At 36.6% G+C, this 18923-nt stretch overlaps 1 protein-coding gene across 4 annotated transcripts in view; it reads right to left on the reverse strand.

Moving 5' to 3' along the window:
- Positions 1–945: 945 nt before the first annotated feature.
- The window catches only part of LMTK2 (lemur tyrosine kinase 2), a 57090-nt gene continuing 39112 nt past the window's right edge, over positions 946–18923 (reverse strand). For 3 of the 4 annotated variants that reach the window (XM_080384237.1, XM_080384235.1, XM_080384236.1), the window contains exons 7-14: positions 16793–16926; positions 13650–13734; positions 12923–13044; positions 11357–11506; positions 8198–11093; positions 6721–6856; positions 6055–6303; positions 946–4945 (exon numbers count right to left, since the gene is read on the reverse strand). In XM_080384237.1, coding sequence (XP_080240363.1) covers positions 4917–4945; positions 6055–6303; positions 6721–6856; positions 8198–11093; positions 11357–11506; positions 12923–13044; positions 13650–13734; positions 16793–16926 — 3801 coding nt within the window. In that variant the 3' untranslated portion in view covers positions 946–4916. The remainder of the gene's footprint in view (positions 4946–6054; positions 6304–6720; positions 6857–8197; positions 11094–11356; positions 11507–12922; positions 13045–13649; positions 13735–16792; positions 16927–18923) is intronic. The other variant, XR_013927617.1, reaches the window with a different exon arrangement.

Here is an 18923-nt window from a genome sequence, read left to right on the forward strand (position 1 = left end):
CGACGCTGTACTGCCAAGGGCTGTGCAGGTTGCCATACCACCTGCATTACAAAGCATGGCCATCCCTCACAAGGCAGCTGTTGATGATAACGATGGCAAGCGCTCCAACTCTTTGAAAGTCGGTTCTACATAAGATGACAAATCTTGTGCCATGGGATCTTTTACATCTGTTCTCAATAACGACCACTGTCTTGGTCAAATGTCAGCTCAGAAGTTATATTTTACCTAATGAAATTAAGTCATCTGGATATCAGTTTCTCATTCCCAGGTCTCAACAGTTGCCAGGACTCAGAACAGCTGCGATACGATGTGGGGGCTTCCACAACAGTCTCCATTAACCACTGACATTGCTGCGACCTCTCATCACCACATTAACAGTTAACAGGTTAAGAGGAAAAAACAGCACTCTCCTGCCTCTCAGAGTGCACAGGCTGGAACAGTCTCAATCTCGTGTGAAAGAAGCTACCAAATCACACAAGTACTACATTTACCTGGAGATCTTAGGTCCATTCAGCACGTGCACTTAAGATTAAAAAAACCCAAGAAAATAATCTTCTAGAAACAATTCAATGAATACTGAGAAAACATAACATAAACCTGTTCTCTGAAGGGTACTTAGAAATTTTCAAGTCTCCATTCTTCCTATAGATGCTTCATTCTAAGATTAAAAGCAATATTCAGCTTTCAGAAATACACTGTATTTCAAGTACTGCGGCTCTACTGACTGCATATATACGTTACCTGAAGTTCACACAATGGTGATATTAGAAGAAATTACAGGTGACTATGCTATTTGGTGGAGACTCAACTGCTGGGACTGTAGCTTTCAGCATTTAGTACCTTCTCAACCTCTGGACACTAACAAATGTATCTTAGATTAGAACTATATTGTGGACCTGTTCCATTGCTGGCATCTGTTTAAGAATGAACAAACCGACAAAAAGATTATAAATATATAACTGTATTTTATTTTTAATATTAAATATTTTTAAATTACAAGCAGTTTCTTGAATCACACTATGCATGATAATCAATATACAGTAGAAATTACAATTTAAAAATGTACACAATTTGAAGACATTTTGACCTGAAATTTCATTAACTATGATATATTGCCATAAACCTCATACCTGTATTAAATTACAATAGGAAAACCTCATACCTATGATTTTGTTACATAGTTTCTCATTTACAAATAGAATTAAACATTATATATACACACACATCAGTACCATTTAAGTTACACCTACATCTGTGCAAGTTCAAACAATTTCATAAACAAAACTAACTGTAAGTCATATTCAAGTTTCTGAAAAACAGGCTGCTGGTATTACAAATACTTATTTTCAATAAGTTTATATGATGTTTGACTCTCCTCTAGATTTTTTCCAGTCTTGTACCAAAACCATTAACATAGAAGGATATTTCTGTATGACTTAAAGCTGAAGTAATTTTGTACACTCCATTCTTATTTAAGGCTATTTCTTATAAGGCTAATATACTTGGATTCCACCTTTCACCAACTCCAACAAAAATAGCCATGTAACTAACACCTGACAATGCTGACATTTTAGCATAGTGCTTCATCATAAAAAAAAAAAAAAAAGTCTTTCTACCAACCAGCCTCCTCATGAAAAAGATTGAGTACTACATAAAAATCTGCTAAAAATACTGATAAAAAGAATGAGGCTTAAATGGCTTTCATTAGTGCATCAACAAGGATATGAAAAATGTTTAATCCGCTCATTTCCATGAAAATGGCAGTTTCCATAAATGCAGTTATACACACAACATATCTGCAGCTTCGGGATTTGGGAGAGTACAGGTGTTGCCATTAAAACTGGACGCTCTTCTCACTCTGTTGGCTTCTCACTACAGATTCTCATTTTTAAACAAACTTCCTTAGGTGGGAAAAATCAGATCTTTTAAATAACTTTAGTAGCCAAATTGAGACAATGCCTTCATTATTCAAATAATCAAGGTATTCTACTAGAGAAGGAATTAAAATGTAACCAGTTCTCATAATAAACCATTGAAAATAGATACATGTACTTTTAAAACAGAAACCGTGCTTAAGTAGCTAGTGCAAGAAATTACATATAGTTTAATGAATGATTGGTAACAAATCCCCTTATTATAATGTAAGAAGTTGGAATTTTGATTCATCTTCATTGTGCCACTGACTGCTAGGAAGCTAGTGAAATATTGCTAGTAGTTGATCAGATTTTTTACTATAAATTTTTCCACAAAAGGCCTTCTATATTATTGCAATCCAGCCTACTGGATTACTGAAATTAGAATTCATGTTTAAGTGAGGTGACTCAACTTTAAATATTTCTTTCTCTTCATTGTACAGCTAAGAAGGGCATTACGTTGCTTAATATCATACACATCCCAGCTTGTTTTGGAAAAAATGCTCCTTTGGCAATTTATTAGCAGTAAGTCCATTTGGACAAAGTAGTAAACTTTCACTTACGTAAAATTTTCTTTAAACCTGGGTAAAGAGCAAAAAATCTTAGATTTCCATCAAGCAAAGGAAATTCCTGATGTAAAAGACAAACATCTGCTTTTTCCAGAATTAGAAGAAACAAAACACATAACCAAATTGTAACATTCTGGAGCATAAGCTTTTATTTAACCTTGGACTGTATTTTATACCAAATTATTCAAAATTAAGGCCGAACTCCAGGTCTGATGGATTTTTTTTCACCATGCAAGGCAGATAAGCCCACACATTCTTTGCAGACTGTTATGGAGTTCCATTCTTACTACGGTAAGAATTAAAGACAACACATGAGGTACCTTAAACTAGCTGTATCAAAGAGTTTAACATTGGAATTTCTAAGCAGTAATTTGTGCACAAAGTCTATAACCTATATTTTAAAATACTGAGTAGCGCACAGCTTGCTTAAACGCTCTACAGTATATGCTGTAAGCCTGTATTAGTAACTGCTTGGCTTTGCCTCTTAAACCACGTTTTGGGAAAAGTCAGTGAAAAATCCAGTTCCTCACTTCATACTGAAGAATAGTTCTGACTAACTCTGAACCTGAGTGCCTCATCAGAAAAAAGTTACCTCAACAATACATTGGCAACTTTAAATAACATTATAGCTAAATCATTCCCTTTTGATCCGTATGGAAACCATTCTGGTTAAGGACTAAATAATGCTGGAAAAAAATTAACATATTCTTGTCATTTAAAAACATACTTAAAAATCAAAATGTATATAGAGGTATACCAAAACAAACTTTACACATCTGAAAATATCTAGTCCTCCCATACTTCATGTAATGAAAATCCTCTGGTGACTGGATCTGGACACAGAGTGCTTGGACCACCATGATCTGAAGCCTTGCCAAAATAGCCACTAAAATACAAAGTACTTAGTACTTTTGTATTTTAGGACACTAAAATACAAAGCCAGGTAAACTGTTCCTATCAGTGTTCCCTGCAGATCCACAGCTGCATAAGGCATGTCAAGAGGTCAGGGATTTGCTTCTCAAGTGAACTCACTCTGGAGTAATAATTAAGGATTTTTACTTCCCCCCCCAAGCAGTTTAAAGGATTAAACTAGCTAAATGCATGGTGGAGCATAAAGGTTAAAACCCCCTACATTGTATTCCCTTCCCTACAGACAGCCTCAGAGCAAACTTGACTACACCGCAGCTTTTGGTCAGTATGCATTTCAAGTTGTACCACGGAGCCTTGCAGAAATCTTAAAACAGGTTTGGCCTTATAAAGGGTGCAAAACTGGGCATTAACCATTGATCTAATTCTTAATTGTCGTAACATCACTGAGAGGTAGATTTACCACAGGCCTCTGAATGGCAGCCCCAACCTGCAGTCAGCAGAAGAGTGAGCCTCAGAAGTCACAGAATGTACAACTGAAGAGTCAAGTGTGCCCAAATCCAGTCTATTGAAATCAGTCTTTTTATAAGATTCGTAAATTCCAGTTTTGTACAGCCAATTTTTCCTCTTCTCTCTCCAAGGCAGAAAATGTAGTAAAAACTGGAAGGCCCTTGATTATGATATAGTCAGATGCTATTACAGTTTAAGCAGTCAGTAGGATCATATTCAGGAATTAAGAGACATTATCTCTTTCATCTAAAAATTTCAGAGTATATCACATATTCTTTTCCAGTTTCCTATAAAACATGAACACTTAACAATCAATCTATAATCATTATCATTTAGAAATGGTACTGAATATAAGATTTCAGCAAGTCTAACATAACACTCAGAAGTTATGTACGTTTTACAAGTACCGTGCATAGCAAAGGCTACAAAAAGGACAAATTAAACTGGATAACTGGGCCAATTCAACTTGTCTTATTTTCCTTGAAAGATTTAAGATTTTGACTCTGTACATCAGGAAATAAAGGAAGAATAATCCATAGTGCAATTGTAATAAGCAAAGTAATATGTAGTGATATCTTTCTGAATAAATATGGCTCACTACTGATCACCTATCATTCATACAGTTTCAGCAACACAGTCACCTGTTGCACAGGACAGTTATACACAATTCTACAACAGGTGTATGTTCAAATAGATAATGAACTACATGGAAAAATATAAAAAGAATATTATACAATCTCATACATAAACCAGACTGTAGTGTAATTGCTTTACTTGTTTCTTAAGTTATCTGAAAAATACTTCAAGTACTTGAAAACAGCGGCAGAATCATCTTTCAATGAAAAGCAGAATTGCACTGATTTAAAAATACATTACAAAGTTAAATACACATTCAAATTAATGTCCTGATTTAACATTGCTTTCAGTGTTTACTTTCACTTCTTAGTACTTCTTGATTACCTGCATTACTCCAGGAGGATCCAGAGTTTAGATAAAGTAGTTTCAGACACAAAGTCTGTGTGTTTTATGTATGCAGTCCAAGGAAGTTTTCATTAGTTTAATCTTTCTCTCCATCTTCACTGCTTCCTATTGGTAGAGGAAAGGTCATAAAGTACAGTGAGATTCTTCTGCATAACCCTCACTCCTTTGTAAGACTCCCCTTAGAACTTGGCGGTCTGCTGTTTTGCACTTCCAAGTTTTGGTTAATCTTTCCCTACAGCTTTCAACTACTGCAAACATTTGGTATGTTTGTAGATAGACATCTGTCTGAATTGCACAGTTCAATGTCACTTCTTAGGACACATAAGGCAATGCAGGATCTCCAAAATAATCTCTTATCTGTAAGTTACTAAGCAGCAAACATTATCTAATCAATAAGCTCAATACAGGAACAATACAACTCTATATAACACCAATTACATATTTATAGACATTGAACATTAGCAAGGCTTAGCAGTCAGCAATATTTAATTATGCAACATTTTATCAAGATTAATAATACGCTGAACTGATCCAAGTCTGCTTACTCTTGCTTCTCTTAACCCTCAAAAATTTATCAAAGCTTAAAAAAAGCTTCTGATACAGACAAGAAAGCTTCTATTAATAAATACCATTAGTACTCAATATTGCTATGAACAGATTGTTTGGCTCTCTTAACAGAAACTATCCTACTCACAGCTCTAGAAAAGATGCTGCAATTCTTGAATGTCAAGAACGCACTTTCTGAAGAGCAATATGAAAAGAAACTGAACTGTAAAATTAGCTTAGATAACAGTGGCAGAAACATCACTTAGCATCCTGACCCTGCGCAATGAAAATAAAATTGTGACTTAGGTTAGTGCAACAACAAGAACTGCTCAACTGCTATAGTGTGGCAGCTATACAGAAGTGCTTAAGGACTGCATAGATTTATATAAATATAGCATTAGCTTTTTGAACAGAAAAATTTTGACCTTCTCCTGTAAATGTTCTGTAGAACATTCAGCCACAAGGCTGTACTTGCACTTGGATGCAAATAATCTCAATTTAAATGGAAAGCTATGTCTTAACTGAAATACAAGACCAGACATTACTTTTATAGCATTAAAAATGTGTTTCTAAACTAAGTATCTAAATTAGAATTAGATTTGCCATATCTATCACTTACACCTTTGCATAATTTGTCGTTTAAAAATAATTATAACTAAATCACTTACCTCCTTGTTCTATATCTGAATCTGTAAGATGTGTAAGAGAAAAGCTTGCCATGTTTGCAGGAGAGATAGAGAATCTGGAATAAGGGGATGAATGTGACCAGTTCTGATCAACAGTCCGGGAAGGTGGAGGTGGAGAGAAGTACTTTGATGATTGAAGAGGTGGTTTAGAACTAATAAGACTATTAGCTGCCTTTGATATAAAGGATGGCTCTGGAGAAGAGAAGTCATCATCCCACTCAAAACCCCCACCTTGGGGGGTGGTGGTGTGGCGGGGAAGGAAAGAAAAAAAAAAAAGAGGCCATTTACATTAATGTAAAGTCATGTACAATTTTAAAAGCAAACCCCTGGAAGACTGCATTAACCCAAAACAAAACTTCCAGCTTTTCTGTTTTAGCCCTGCAAGCCACAAACATTTGTCATCCATAGTTTGGCTGACCTCTCAAGATAGCCTAGACACCTCAATATACTACCCCCCAGTATTACACCGGAGGTTCTGATAGCCAGTAACACCAGTATCTGAGCCTAGCTGAAGCGTACACTTCAGATGCAAAACCAAAACCAATTACGGTACAGTGAATTTACAAATCACATGTAATTTCAAATGACATTTCATTAAATACTATCATTCTGTTTCAGCCCCTGCTGTATATAAATATACTCAAGTACCTTCTTCATCTGTTGAGCTTTCTGAATTTGCAAATCTGTTTAAGTAACTAAAACTTGAAGATGGAACAGGAGTGCTGTGAGAGTCTTCCCCATTCATGTCTACTGCACGGTTTCCCAGCTCCTTAGTTGGCGTTTCCTAAGAGAAACAAAATTTAACACTTGTACCCACAATGTATCCATCCATGCATGCATTCAAAAACCATGTAGGAAATTACTATTTCTGTATTATGTATAAGGTGGTTTCATATTTGTAGGAAGAAAGCTAAAACAACTTTCAATTGAAAACAGTTCCCTTGTCAGCCTGACGCTCCTTTTTAATAAAGCCTTATCCCATCTCCCAACATTTTTGGTTTTTTTTTTTTTTTTTTTTTTACCCCTTAATCATGCTTCAGGATAAAGAGACAGACTTTGTATGACTGGTATTGGAAGCAGCCAACATTTTATCAGTTACTGTAACAATAAAGACAACTAAAACTAGTTTAAACACAGCTAATTTTTTTCCCTTTCTGACAAAAGGATTACTATTCTACAGGCTGCCCCAACACAAATATATCACCTATGTTTTCTATTACAAAACTCCAATATTTATGTGCGTCATCATAAGCAACATTTCCAAAGCTTGACAGTATGACTGTTCTTTTAAACTCACTGTGCTAGTTTAGTTGCCAAAATGTTAAAATACAATCCCCTCCATATCAAGTTACAGAAGTTAAAAATTGATAAAGCAGATCGGGAAACAAAGGTAACCTTGAATTTTATAAGCAGATCAGTATTCCACTGAACCTGAATCATAGGATTAATAAAAAGTAGCATTACCATCTAAATAGCATTCTCATCTTTGATTACGGTTTAAGGTAAATTTACTTTAACAGTAACTAACACAAGATTCAGACTTAGGTTGCAGTCTGGGGTTTTTTGGGTTTTGTTTGGTTTTGGTGGTTTGTTTTTTTTATTTGGATGTGTTTTTGTCTTTCCTTTTATAAAGGCATTTGAACTTAAAAAGTCCTCAAACTTGTTAAACAGATAAACTGCTTCTATAAAGTTACAACAACATTCTGGTAAAATGAATTAATCAAATCTGGTCCACAACAATGCTGTCTCACATATTCAATTAATTACAAAGACCAGAAAGACATCGCTAAAAACCACCATTTCATTCAGCGCTGCAGTCAAGTGTCCAAAAGCAATGGAGATTCAGGACTTAACAACCCACGCTGCCCAAAGCAAAGCCCTCCTTCACTTCAAATTAGTGCTGTTATTCTACCAGCAGCACACAACTGCACCTAGCAAAGAAAAGTTTTCTTTTCTCTTTAAATAAAAATAAAAAATAACCCACGTCACAAACAAGATCTAACCCTGCCAAAAAAGAAAGGTGAGCTTGTAACAGTGTGTCCACAAATATTAAGGTATTCTACCACGTCTTTTTTAAGAAAACCCAAAGCAACAAAAACTTTACTTAGTAAATAAAAAAGGATACCTGATCAAACAAATAGACTGTCACATCATCAAAGAATGTTACAGCCTTTTTCTCATTTTTCCAATGCTCATGTTGCCTTTCATCAAGTGGTTTTGGAAGTTTCAACAAGCTTCTCAGATTTTTTCCATCATCCTTGTCAGTAAGTATCTCAGGTACTTGATGAACAGTTTCATCTTCACTGTCAGAACTCAGACTATGCATATGAAAAGTCCTCATATCATCCTCAGAATCACTGTTTTCATCTTCCTCATCCGCATCATCACCATCTTCTAAATCCAGCATTCCAGAAACACTGAGTTTGCCGAGGTATTTTCCTTCAATATCTGGCTCTTTCAGTTTTTGCCCTTCAGTGTGATAGAAGGACTTATCACTGTTACTCAGATCTAAATGACTATTTATGTTATGCACAGACTTCAAGTCTCTGTGTGAAAGAAGTTCTGAAGTGTTAGTGCCAACACAAGAGACACTTTTATGGGAAGTCTCAGACAGGTTACTTTCCATTGGTATTTCCAGGGAATTCAGAGTTGCCTCTGCCCACTCATCAGGACACCCCTGCATCCCTACATCCATCTCTTGGATCTCCAAGTTATGATTTAGTTCTAGTTCTGCATTTTGATTATTGGTATCCTGGTAATTCCTTACACCACACTTTTGCTGCCTCTCTTCCAAACTGTAATCCTCTTCAGTATTATCGTCTCCTATATTTGAAGGGACAACACATGCAGTCTCTCTTGACAGATTCACAGTCTCTTCTGCTTTTTTATCTGGCTCAGAATCATTATCAGAGAAGTAGGCAGAGTCTCTATATGAGTTTTGATTTCCACCCAGAAAAACCTTTGGGGTTATTTCAAAATTGCTGTTCACTGCATCTAAACAAGCTGCTGCTTCTGAAACGATTATGACTGGATTAGAAGGTAAAGCACTGACATTGCCCTCACTGACAACACAGAGAGTAGTCTCTACACTAGAAGCATCGTCAACAGTGATGTGGGAAGTCCACTCCGGAGATTCCAGGTTCTCTGTTTCATAGCCACTGTCAGCTGGTTTATCAGGTGGCAAAAGTTTCTGAGGACTTTGAACCTGTAAAGATTCCAAAACCTCATTTACATCTAAAGAATCCAAAGAATCGGGTGTCTCTAAGGCTTGTTCTACAGTTTGTAAAGGAGACGGGCTGTCGTCCAGAAGACTATCCTGGCTTGTACAATCTGAAGTAGCAACAGAAATTAAGGTCATCTCTTCTGGAATATCCTTACAGTTCTCAAAACGATTTGATGTTTCTTGTCTTTCCTCCAATAAACATTCATCTTTTAATATGGGAGACTTATCTTGCAAGTTTCTTTTCATATCTTCCTGATCACTACTTTTTTCTCTATTAAAAGCTACTTCATCAGGTTTGAAAAGCATTCCCTGCTTTATTTGTGCATCACACTCATCTGTTTCAACAGCAATGTTGTAATATGGATTGTTGCCAACATCATTATTTTTGGCATTATTGGATAGCTCTTCCTGACAGACAGTATCAATGTTACAGGACACAACTTCATTCAATTCCACATTTCTAAGTTTTCCCTCATCCTTCAAATAAGGAAGATTTGCACATTTATCACGTAACTTATGTCCTGCAGATGGACTAGAGGATGCCTGCATCTCTACAGTAGTGTGAGACTGAGAATTCAGATCTTTATTCATTGTCACAGGGTTAAAATTTTCATCTTTCACTGTTCTAAGACTTTCATGTATTAAAGAAAAGACCTGTGCATTTTCAGCCAGCACAGGCTCAGGCTCTACAGAGTTTCTATTTGAGGTTTCTAATATACGTTTTAGAACATCTGGTTTCTGCGCAAAATCACTGCTGGTTTTGTTAGACAATAACCCTGTTAACAAGTTTTTCTCTTGAAGAAATAAGAAGTTATCAGAAAGTTCTTCTAAAGTTACCAAGTCAGACTGGTTAGAGATATTTTCACATAAGGGAGCTGTTTCGTTTTCAGAAGCATGACTAGAATGTTCCTTCTCAGAAAGGCCTACTGCCTTTCTAGCATCTGTGTTTGCATTCAAAACAGCTACTTTAAAGTCTTTAGGAGTATCATTTGTTTCAGCAAAACCAAGTATTTTTCTGTTTGTCAATTCTTCTGATCTGTCAGTGTCATTAAACACATTCTGGAAAGGACTTTCTGGACTACCAGTAGCAGGCAAAAATTCCTCTTTAGGATCTGTATTGTAGTGGAAGAAGTCCCCATCAGTGCTAGATTCCTCAACATCAAGATCCCTGAGAACTGTGAAATGAGAACTTTTTTCTTGTACGGCTTCTTGACGATCAACTTCTGTAGTTAGGACAACTGATTGGTTATCAAAATTCATGCTGCAGCCACTTCCTTTTTCCTCTAATTGGATATAGTAGTCATTTCCAACAGAAAGCTTGTGTGCATCAAACACAGGTAACACCCCAGGGACAGCAAGCGATGCTTCTTGACCGCTTCCATCCTGTGCTCCCGACCCTTGCTCTGAAAGTGACCTCTCAAAAACCTCCACTGGAAAGAAAATACTTGTGTACGTCATTGCATCCTCAGGATTCACATGACCACATTCATCAAAATGATCATGTTTAGCTGCCTCCCAGATATATTCAAAGCTGAGACCCTGGCTTGTTTCAGTTACAGTAAGAACTTCCTCCATCTCATGGCCAAGTCTATCTCCTGTGAAGTGATCTAAGATTGGAAATGCAGAATTATTTGTTTCTCTGTTTGAGGTGTTCGGTTTAAGAGCGTTCCACTGCTGTTCAAAATCAATCTCCGAGTCCCTTTGGCTTTGCATGCGAAGGTAAGTTAAGAGTCTATGCACTTCTTCTGCTGTTGGTCTCTTTTCTGGAGGTAGCCAGCAGAACTGCAGAACTTCATACCTATACAAATAAGAAACATGTTTCAATAGGTTTCACACTGAAAAGGAACTTACAAAATTCAGATACCTAGCAAGCTAAGGAGTAACAATTAATATCACAGGCAGGACTTTCCATCTATAGCAACTGATTTTACTCCTTTTACCTAGGGTTTCTTTGCCAAGAGCTTGATATCACATAGCGATTTCAATATATTTAAGAGAACAGAGTATTCTGAGAAACTACTTCAGCAGCTTTAAGAATAAAGAAAAACATCTAAAGTTTACCATCTATCAGAGTATGGCTGCTCCAGACGTGGCTTGAAGAGCTTGACCTGCTTCTCCCTTATGACATGGGTTAAGACCTCCCTGTCAGAAAAGTCCGAGTAAGGCTGAGCAGCATTCTCAAACAGCTCCCATAATGTTACACCCAGGGACCTGAAGAAGAGCAGCAAATGACCGTGCGTTCCAAGAACTATTTTAAAGTTGCTTTCTAAGAATGTAAGGATTGTGCAAAGCATAACTAATAAGAACAAATACCACTCTCCCATTGGCTCTATAACAACTGCAGAATCTGTTAACTCATTTTGACAGAACACTAGAAGCCTCAAGAATAAAGTTGCTTGAAGGCAACAAAATGCAACAGGCCTCAAATGATTCAACTATGGAAGAAACCCCCACACATTAAAAAAATAGAAAATGCCTATTTAGAGAAGATAAAAAACCCTTACGGTTAACAACAGGAAAAGCTTTCATCAGGAATTGCAGTTACGGGTCCAACTGCTAGAAAACTAATCTTTGTTCCAGTTTTCATAAAATTACTTCCTTTTAACCTGCAGTAGTCAGAGGCCACCCCTTTCCTCAGTGCTGTATACTTATCATATACATCACTAATCACATTTTCAGTTATTAACCTTGATACTGATCTTTGAGCAACTTTCCTTGCTCAAAATGTAAATTAACGGAGACTGCATGTATTATAATAATTTAGACTGGAAGGGGGTCTCTGGAAGTCATCTAGTCCAGATCTGTTCAAAGCAGCTCTGTATACAGAGGCACCAAAATTCAAGTTTGCAACCTTAAGACCCTGGCTGCTTGTAGTTTAGGTGAACAGTATGATCTGAGGAAGTCTGCAAGGAAATCAGTATTTGGGCAATTTCTATCTATCCCACTTGCTTTCTGCAACCCTACTTTTAAATTAGCAAATAAAACCTAGTTTACTATTTAATACCCTTAGAATATAAAAGCAGGAATTTAACTACAATGTTTTCAGAAATGTTAGCCTAAGTCCTAATTTCCATTAACCAAATTTCTTAGGACTTGAGAACTGCAATGGAACTTGGTGATTTCAAAAAAGTTCATCAAGATTTTCACCAGCCATTGTCTGTAAGCTCTCTGGTAGCAGAGACAAACAGTTCATTGCAGCCCTCAAATGCTGCAGCAATTAAAATGCTAGGGTTCTGCCAATGGAACTTAATCAGGCTTTAGTGGGATCAACTTGTCATCCACAGCTATTACATTACTGGAAAAATAATTTACCATTTCCTTCCTTTATAAACATTTGAAGGCAACTGGCAAACATACAGTAATGACGTTTATTAGTATAAACACCTATTCTGCTAAACTTTTTTTCTTAGCATAACTGTGCTCTCAACAGATGTCTAAGCATCCTTCCACAGCAAGATATAGCTTCAGGTTTGTAGAGATTAACCTACTGTACATCTGATGAAATAAAAAAGCAGTGTATCAAGCCAATATTCAATTTAACTATAAATATTATTTATTCGTTTATGTAACATTTGAAAATATGTTCACAAATCTTTCATTGAAATTATTTTGAAGACTGCTACATACCATATGTTACTGTATCTATTTTGCTCTGCTGATAACAGTCTGTCTTGGAAACTCGTTACTAACTCAGGTGCAGTCCATCGAAGAGGAATAAGTTTCTTCTCATCTGTCTCAATATAATCTTCCTAAATTATTGATAAAAAGCAGAAAAAGACTGAACAAACATTGGATCAACTTCCAGAAGTTGACAGTAGTTTCCTTAACATGGTTTTACGTGAACCCTATGCAAAAAATTAGAATGTAAAAAATTAATCCCATTTTCCCCAAGTAGTAAAGAATAATGCTATGGAAGAAAGACACTCACTCCTTACCACAACAAAAAAACTGTTGTAAGGGTCAGTACTCAAAAAACATTTTTAATTAATGCCTTGATTTTTTCCACTTTCTTGATTTTTATCACATTTAAATACTCTGAACATTTTCATTAAGAAACTCAAATTTTTCCTTTCTTAAAACATTAAAATGAATTTGTGCGTATTTTAGGACTACTGTAAATAGGACCTAAAACCTGGTAGATATAAGCAGAAGCTTTCTTGTACAAGCATGAACTCCACTTGTCTCTAGAAAGACCACCTATTCTGTTACATGAGCTTGCCACAGTTATTTCCCAGTTACACTTCAAAAGTTATTCAAATAAAGGACAATCTTGTTTATAACTTTAAAGTATGCTTGTTGTAACCTTAGGCCCCAAACCCTTTAAAAAAAGTGGTACATGACTATATTAACTTACCTTATACCTACTGAATCCTATACCATAATCTCCTACTTTGACATTTAAATCTGATGTAAGAAAGCAATTCCGTAAGGCCAAGTCACTGAAAAAGAAAACAAATAAACAATAAGACCAAACCAAGGAATCTTCAACGCAAATTAAAACAAGTGGGTTAACAAAAGTGACACTACTTAGGTGCTATGGATTCAACATCCACACTACAGGTTTTTTTTCCATTGATTTTATCCAACAATTTTACCTGCATGAGCTGTAGTCTGATCCCATAGACCTACATCCTCCTAAAGGCTGAAGCAAGCCAGCTGCAAGAAAGGTGTGCTTTGGAGGTACCCTCCTGATTCTCTTTGGACAAAATTAAACCAGTCCATGCCTTCCAAAAGACCAACTCATAATGCGAAGCCAGGCACAGTAACTGGAGTTATTAATGTAAAAAGCACAATTTTGATCCAAACTAAATGTTAGGATAGTTCTTTTGCTGCTTACATTTTCATTAAGTTTTAGAACCTGTACAAGCCAATAATTGATCCCATATCTCACTGGAATACTGCGGACACCATAGTTCTATAGAAACACTCAGCACTTTTAGAAAAAACCAAACACTGACAGGGTCTCTCGTCATGACAGACTCATCAGACAAGATCTGTTTTGTGGCCACAAGGATATGATTGCCCTTAGGCCCTCCCACATTTTCAAAGGAGCATCAGTTTAGAGCCACAAAACCAAGCAGAACCTGTGTTCTGGAATCAAAGAAAACTAAACATAGTGACAAAGCAATTGCATTTAAAGATTTTATGCAAAAACCCCTAGACTATTATACTGTCCTTTATAAAAAGTTCAAAATGTAGTCACTTTACTCTAGAGTAGTGAAGTATACTCCTAAGCATTCAAACGACACAGTTTATATGCGATTATTTAATTCTATTAATAATCCTATAATGTAGTTACCTATGCTGTTCACATGCTATAGTGATGTAGGTCCCTCTTTACCCGACACCTATCACTACATGTCTTGCATTCCAATTGTCACAAGCAGGCACCATCAACAATTCAGATCAGGTTTAAATACTTACAGTATAATACTAAGCAACTAGTAGCATTTTACACCTAAAGCTAAGTGCCTCTAAATAACAAAACCATATATTACACATGAACTAGAACTACAGACAGTCCTTGAAAAAGACCATCAGAAGAAGTATTTCATAAAGTTCTTTAATAAACAAATCACAAAGCTCTTGAATACACACAGAAGTAGTTTCCAGCTCCCACCATAAATCAGACAAGTACTTATAGCCAGCAGTGCTGCTGTAATAATACCAAGAAGGCGTTTCAGAAAACTCATCATGCAAACTCAGAAATTTATGCAAGTTTAATGAAGCCATGTGCTTACTACAGAACTGTAGCTGTGACAGCAAAGAGCTCAGCAGACTAATTGCTCAAATATTTTGCTTCTCAGTTTCACAGAAGGGTACAAGGCAATTAAGTGCACTGGAAGAACTCCACGATTGCTTCTGTGTGGCTAAAAAAGAAGTCTCTAATGTACAAACAGTCTGAAAACCACACACCTTTCCTACTTCAAAGTAGTAAGAAAATGTTTTCCTTTCCAGAGTCACTGAAATACACAGGTCAAACATATTTGTAACCCTCAGGTATGTCCCAAACTTTCCAGCTTGTTTTATACTATTTAAATAAATATCCTGGAAGAGAAAATAGAAATTTTGGCTGCTTGAATTTACCACTAACAACAAAATCGCTGATGCTGGAGCTTTACCACTTACTCTGACAGCATCAGGATAGTGTTGCTAGAAGTAAACATTTACAGTGAGAAACTTGCAGATCCACAGATTAATGATCAAGTTTAACTATTTCACTGAGAGCGTACTGTTACATTTAATACCTACGGAGCCATACTGCTGCAACACAAGAAACAGTGATCAATCCGTCTGGCAGGTACCACTGGTACTACCTTCAAGTCACTCGAAATGTTAAAGGGGTTAAAGGAATAGCTCTGCCCATCAGCCACCACCAGAGTCCAGGCTTTGGTGTTTTCGCAGGGTCTTGCTGTCATTTTACACCTGCGCCTTTCAAGACTTCAGTCGGATAGTTCAGCTTCTTCCTGAACACAAGGTCTCTGCTTTCTCTAGGTAGCAAGATGTGCACCAATAAGCTCTAGCCCAAGTTTCTAGCTTGCCGAAAGGGATGATACAAGCACTGTTTCTATGGCAAAGAACAGACTGATCCAACATAAAATCAAAGTATCTTGTGATAGCCAAGGTTTCATCAGGTAAGCCACGTTTGTGGAACAAGCATGCTTTACTATTTTAGTCATTACAGATCTAAAGTTGATGTCTTCCAGTTCCTTAACACCTTTCCATTTAAAGCCAAAAAAATGTATTTTGGCATATTTCTGAGCAATTAGTTTCACGAACACATTTTTTTCTCCAGCATTTTACAACTACTGCCATTTTTTCAGTATCAGCTGTGCCAACCTTAAAGAAATCTAGCATTTCCCCCCCCAATTAAAACAAAATTATTCTCCCATCATGATCTTCTAAATCTGACTGCCTCTGTTACTGAAGATTAAAAGGTTACATGAACAATAATTCAGTGAGAAAGTATCTGCTTCAATCAATTTTTCATCTAAAGTCAGCTTCTAGCTTCTCCCTTACTGCATTAGAAAGGCAGCATTTTCCTTTTGGGGTTCCCTCCCATTTTTAGTAACAAAGGTAACAGATTACCAAACAGAAGTTCTAATTTGCTACAATTATTAAAACCACACAGCAGGTATAAGACTCATTCTAACAAAATTCTAACATCCCTCTCCCCACAACAAACAAAGCAAGTTTAACTTGGCTCAGAATTCATCAACAACTACAGCTTCTGGAGTGGCTTAGCGATAGGTTGTGTTCTGTGGGCTTCAAACCTAAAAAGCAGGTGCTTGGCTTTCAGCCAGGCTGGAGCTGTATCACCACACCACTGCAGTTGAATGAGCATCTTCCTAAGCATCACACCTTCATGACTTAGGATACGGAAGTTAGATGGAAGTTTGTTAAACACAATCTTCAGTAAACACGGATTTTAATGAAAATACCTGCATGAATTTTAGAGTGCATCATAACTAAAAGCAATTTATCTGGAAAGCATACCTATGCACAAAATTGTGTTTATGCATTACAGCAAGTCCAGCAGCAATCTCACACGCCATTCTCTGTAGCAGCATTATTTGTGAATCTCCTTTAACGTGTTCCTGCTCATTGCAGATATACGTTTTTAGGTCACCCTGTAAAAGAAGTTGAAAATACTTATCAGCCTTGTATATTGGTTGAATCTGAAAAATACTTAATGAAGAACCCACTATCCACATTATTGATTAGTCATATTTGTGCTTAATTAAAAATCTCAAGTTTCCAGTCTCCATACGGATTCTTACAGAAGTCATCTAAGGCATATGGTACTGTCCTTTTAAGGGTTTTTAATCAAATCGTTTAATAATTAACAACCTAGATCAGACTGCCACATAAAACCAGTCATACAATAATATTTGCCATTACAAGACAGTTTGATGAGCTTCTCTTTTTAAATTACATGAGTTTTGAAGTGCTCCAAATTAGCAAAGTTGACTGTCTGGAATTTCCAAGGGGATGAAAGGGAGAAACCAGAGAAAAGGGATTCAGACACTGCTAGCTCACTGGAGCTTTAGATATAAACCCCACGGTAATAGACCCCATTCCAGTCAAAGAATTGCAATTATGGCAGCAGTTTCACCAAACCTAGGCAAAGCTGAGCAACAGACACGTAATTAATGAGCCCACAGAAGCACTCCATACATTACTTAAAAAAAAAAGTTTTGAAATACAGAGAAAATAACTAAAAGTTGTCCAACATTCAGGAAAAGTAAGTGAACCCAAGCAAGAGAAGAGAACAAGTTTCTCATGGCATTACTGTTCCTACTTTCACAGCTGGACTTTTAACCTAGCACTCCTGTAATTTTGTTATTTAAAATATAGTCTTTCTGTAAGTTTAGCAAATTACTACAGAGGGTATTTTTGTAATGAGACCTTGCAACATACTACATCACAATGTATTTCACCAGCGTAACATTCTGGCTCTAACTGTCCATGTCCACTGCGTCCCTAAATCTCGAGCCAGGAAGCAGACTGAACTCAAGTCTTGAGACTGAGCAGACACGAAGGCAGTCTGAACTGGATAAAAAGTGCTCTGACGTTCACAAAAGACTGAAGATCACTAAATTTCCCATTTCTCTGGTGCGCAGGTACATTAGGGAGCTACAACTGAAGCATCTCATTCGTCCTTAACATGGTTAATTCATGATGACAATTTACAATTCTAATAGTTCAAGCAGTAGGTGTCTGTGTGGAGCATTAAAACCTAACAGTGCAGCGATAGCCGAGGCGACTGGCTGGACAGTCACAAACCTGCGTTCTACTTTATTAAGTAAGAAGCAATGGGACAAAGTCTACTTGAAAGCAGATACTACTCCTGTGTAAAACAACTTTTTAATTTTTAAAAATATTAATATATTCTACAGTACTTGAAAGCAGCTATTCTATCTTCATCTGCTTTATATGTACTGATTATGCTGCAAGTAGCTGTACCACCTTGTGAGAAAGCATGCATAATTTCTAATACTATTTCATGTTGTAGAAGCCTTCATTAGGTTCTCTTTATCCTGTTTTTAGCTACTAATTAGGCAACATTTACATACTTGCATCCTACAGAATTACATTTAAAAAAAATGTTTCCCCAAAGATTCTTCTGATTTACAATTACAGCTTTAATATCATACTGGCTCACATATATATGTGTAAATATTATATATAAACACATGCACCCCATTCTACCTTGCCAGAGAAGATTTACTACAGCAGAGTTCCAAAGAACCGCGCAGCCCAATACCAGCACACACCACCAAGCTTAACTGACTGTAGGTGGCAGCAAGTGCCTGAAGTCAAACTCTCCAAAATTGTCATTCATTAAAACAGCAACCGGTTACTTTGGGTTTGTCCCAGGTGGATTAAGTTCCTAGGATGCCTGAAACGCACCAAGGAATTACTTTTTAATTTTTAAATGCATTAGGAACAGTAGTGCTGCGTGGCATCCCTTACTTACTAAACAATTCACGTAGGCATATATTTTTGTAGAAAATACAGCTTCTATTAAATGCAGCACCTTGAAACGTGCTGGTTCCATTTTCTCATTCTACTCTAATTAAGGCTACAATCAAGGTTAAAAATATAAACCAGGTGGTTTTGATAA

Source organism: Falco punctatus (assembly GCF_963210335.1).
Source record: "Falco punctatus genome assembly, chromosome: 4".
Taxonomy (NCBI): Eukaryota; Metazoa; Chordata; class Aves; order Falconiformes; family Falconidae; genus Falco; species Falco punctatus.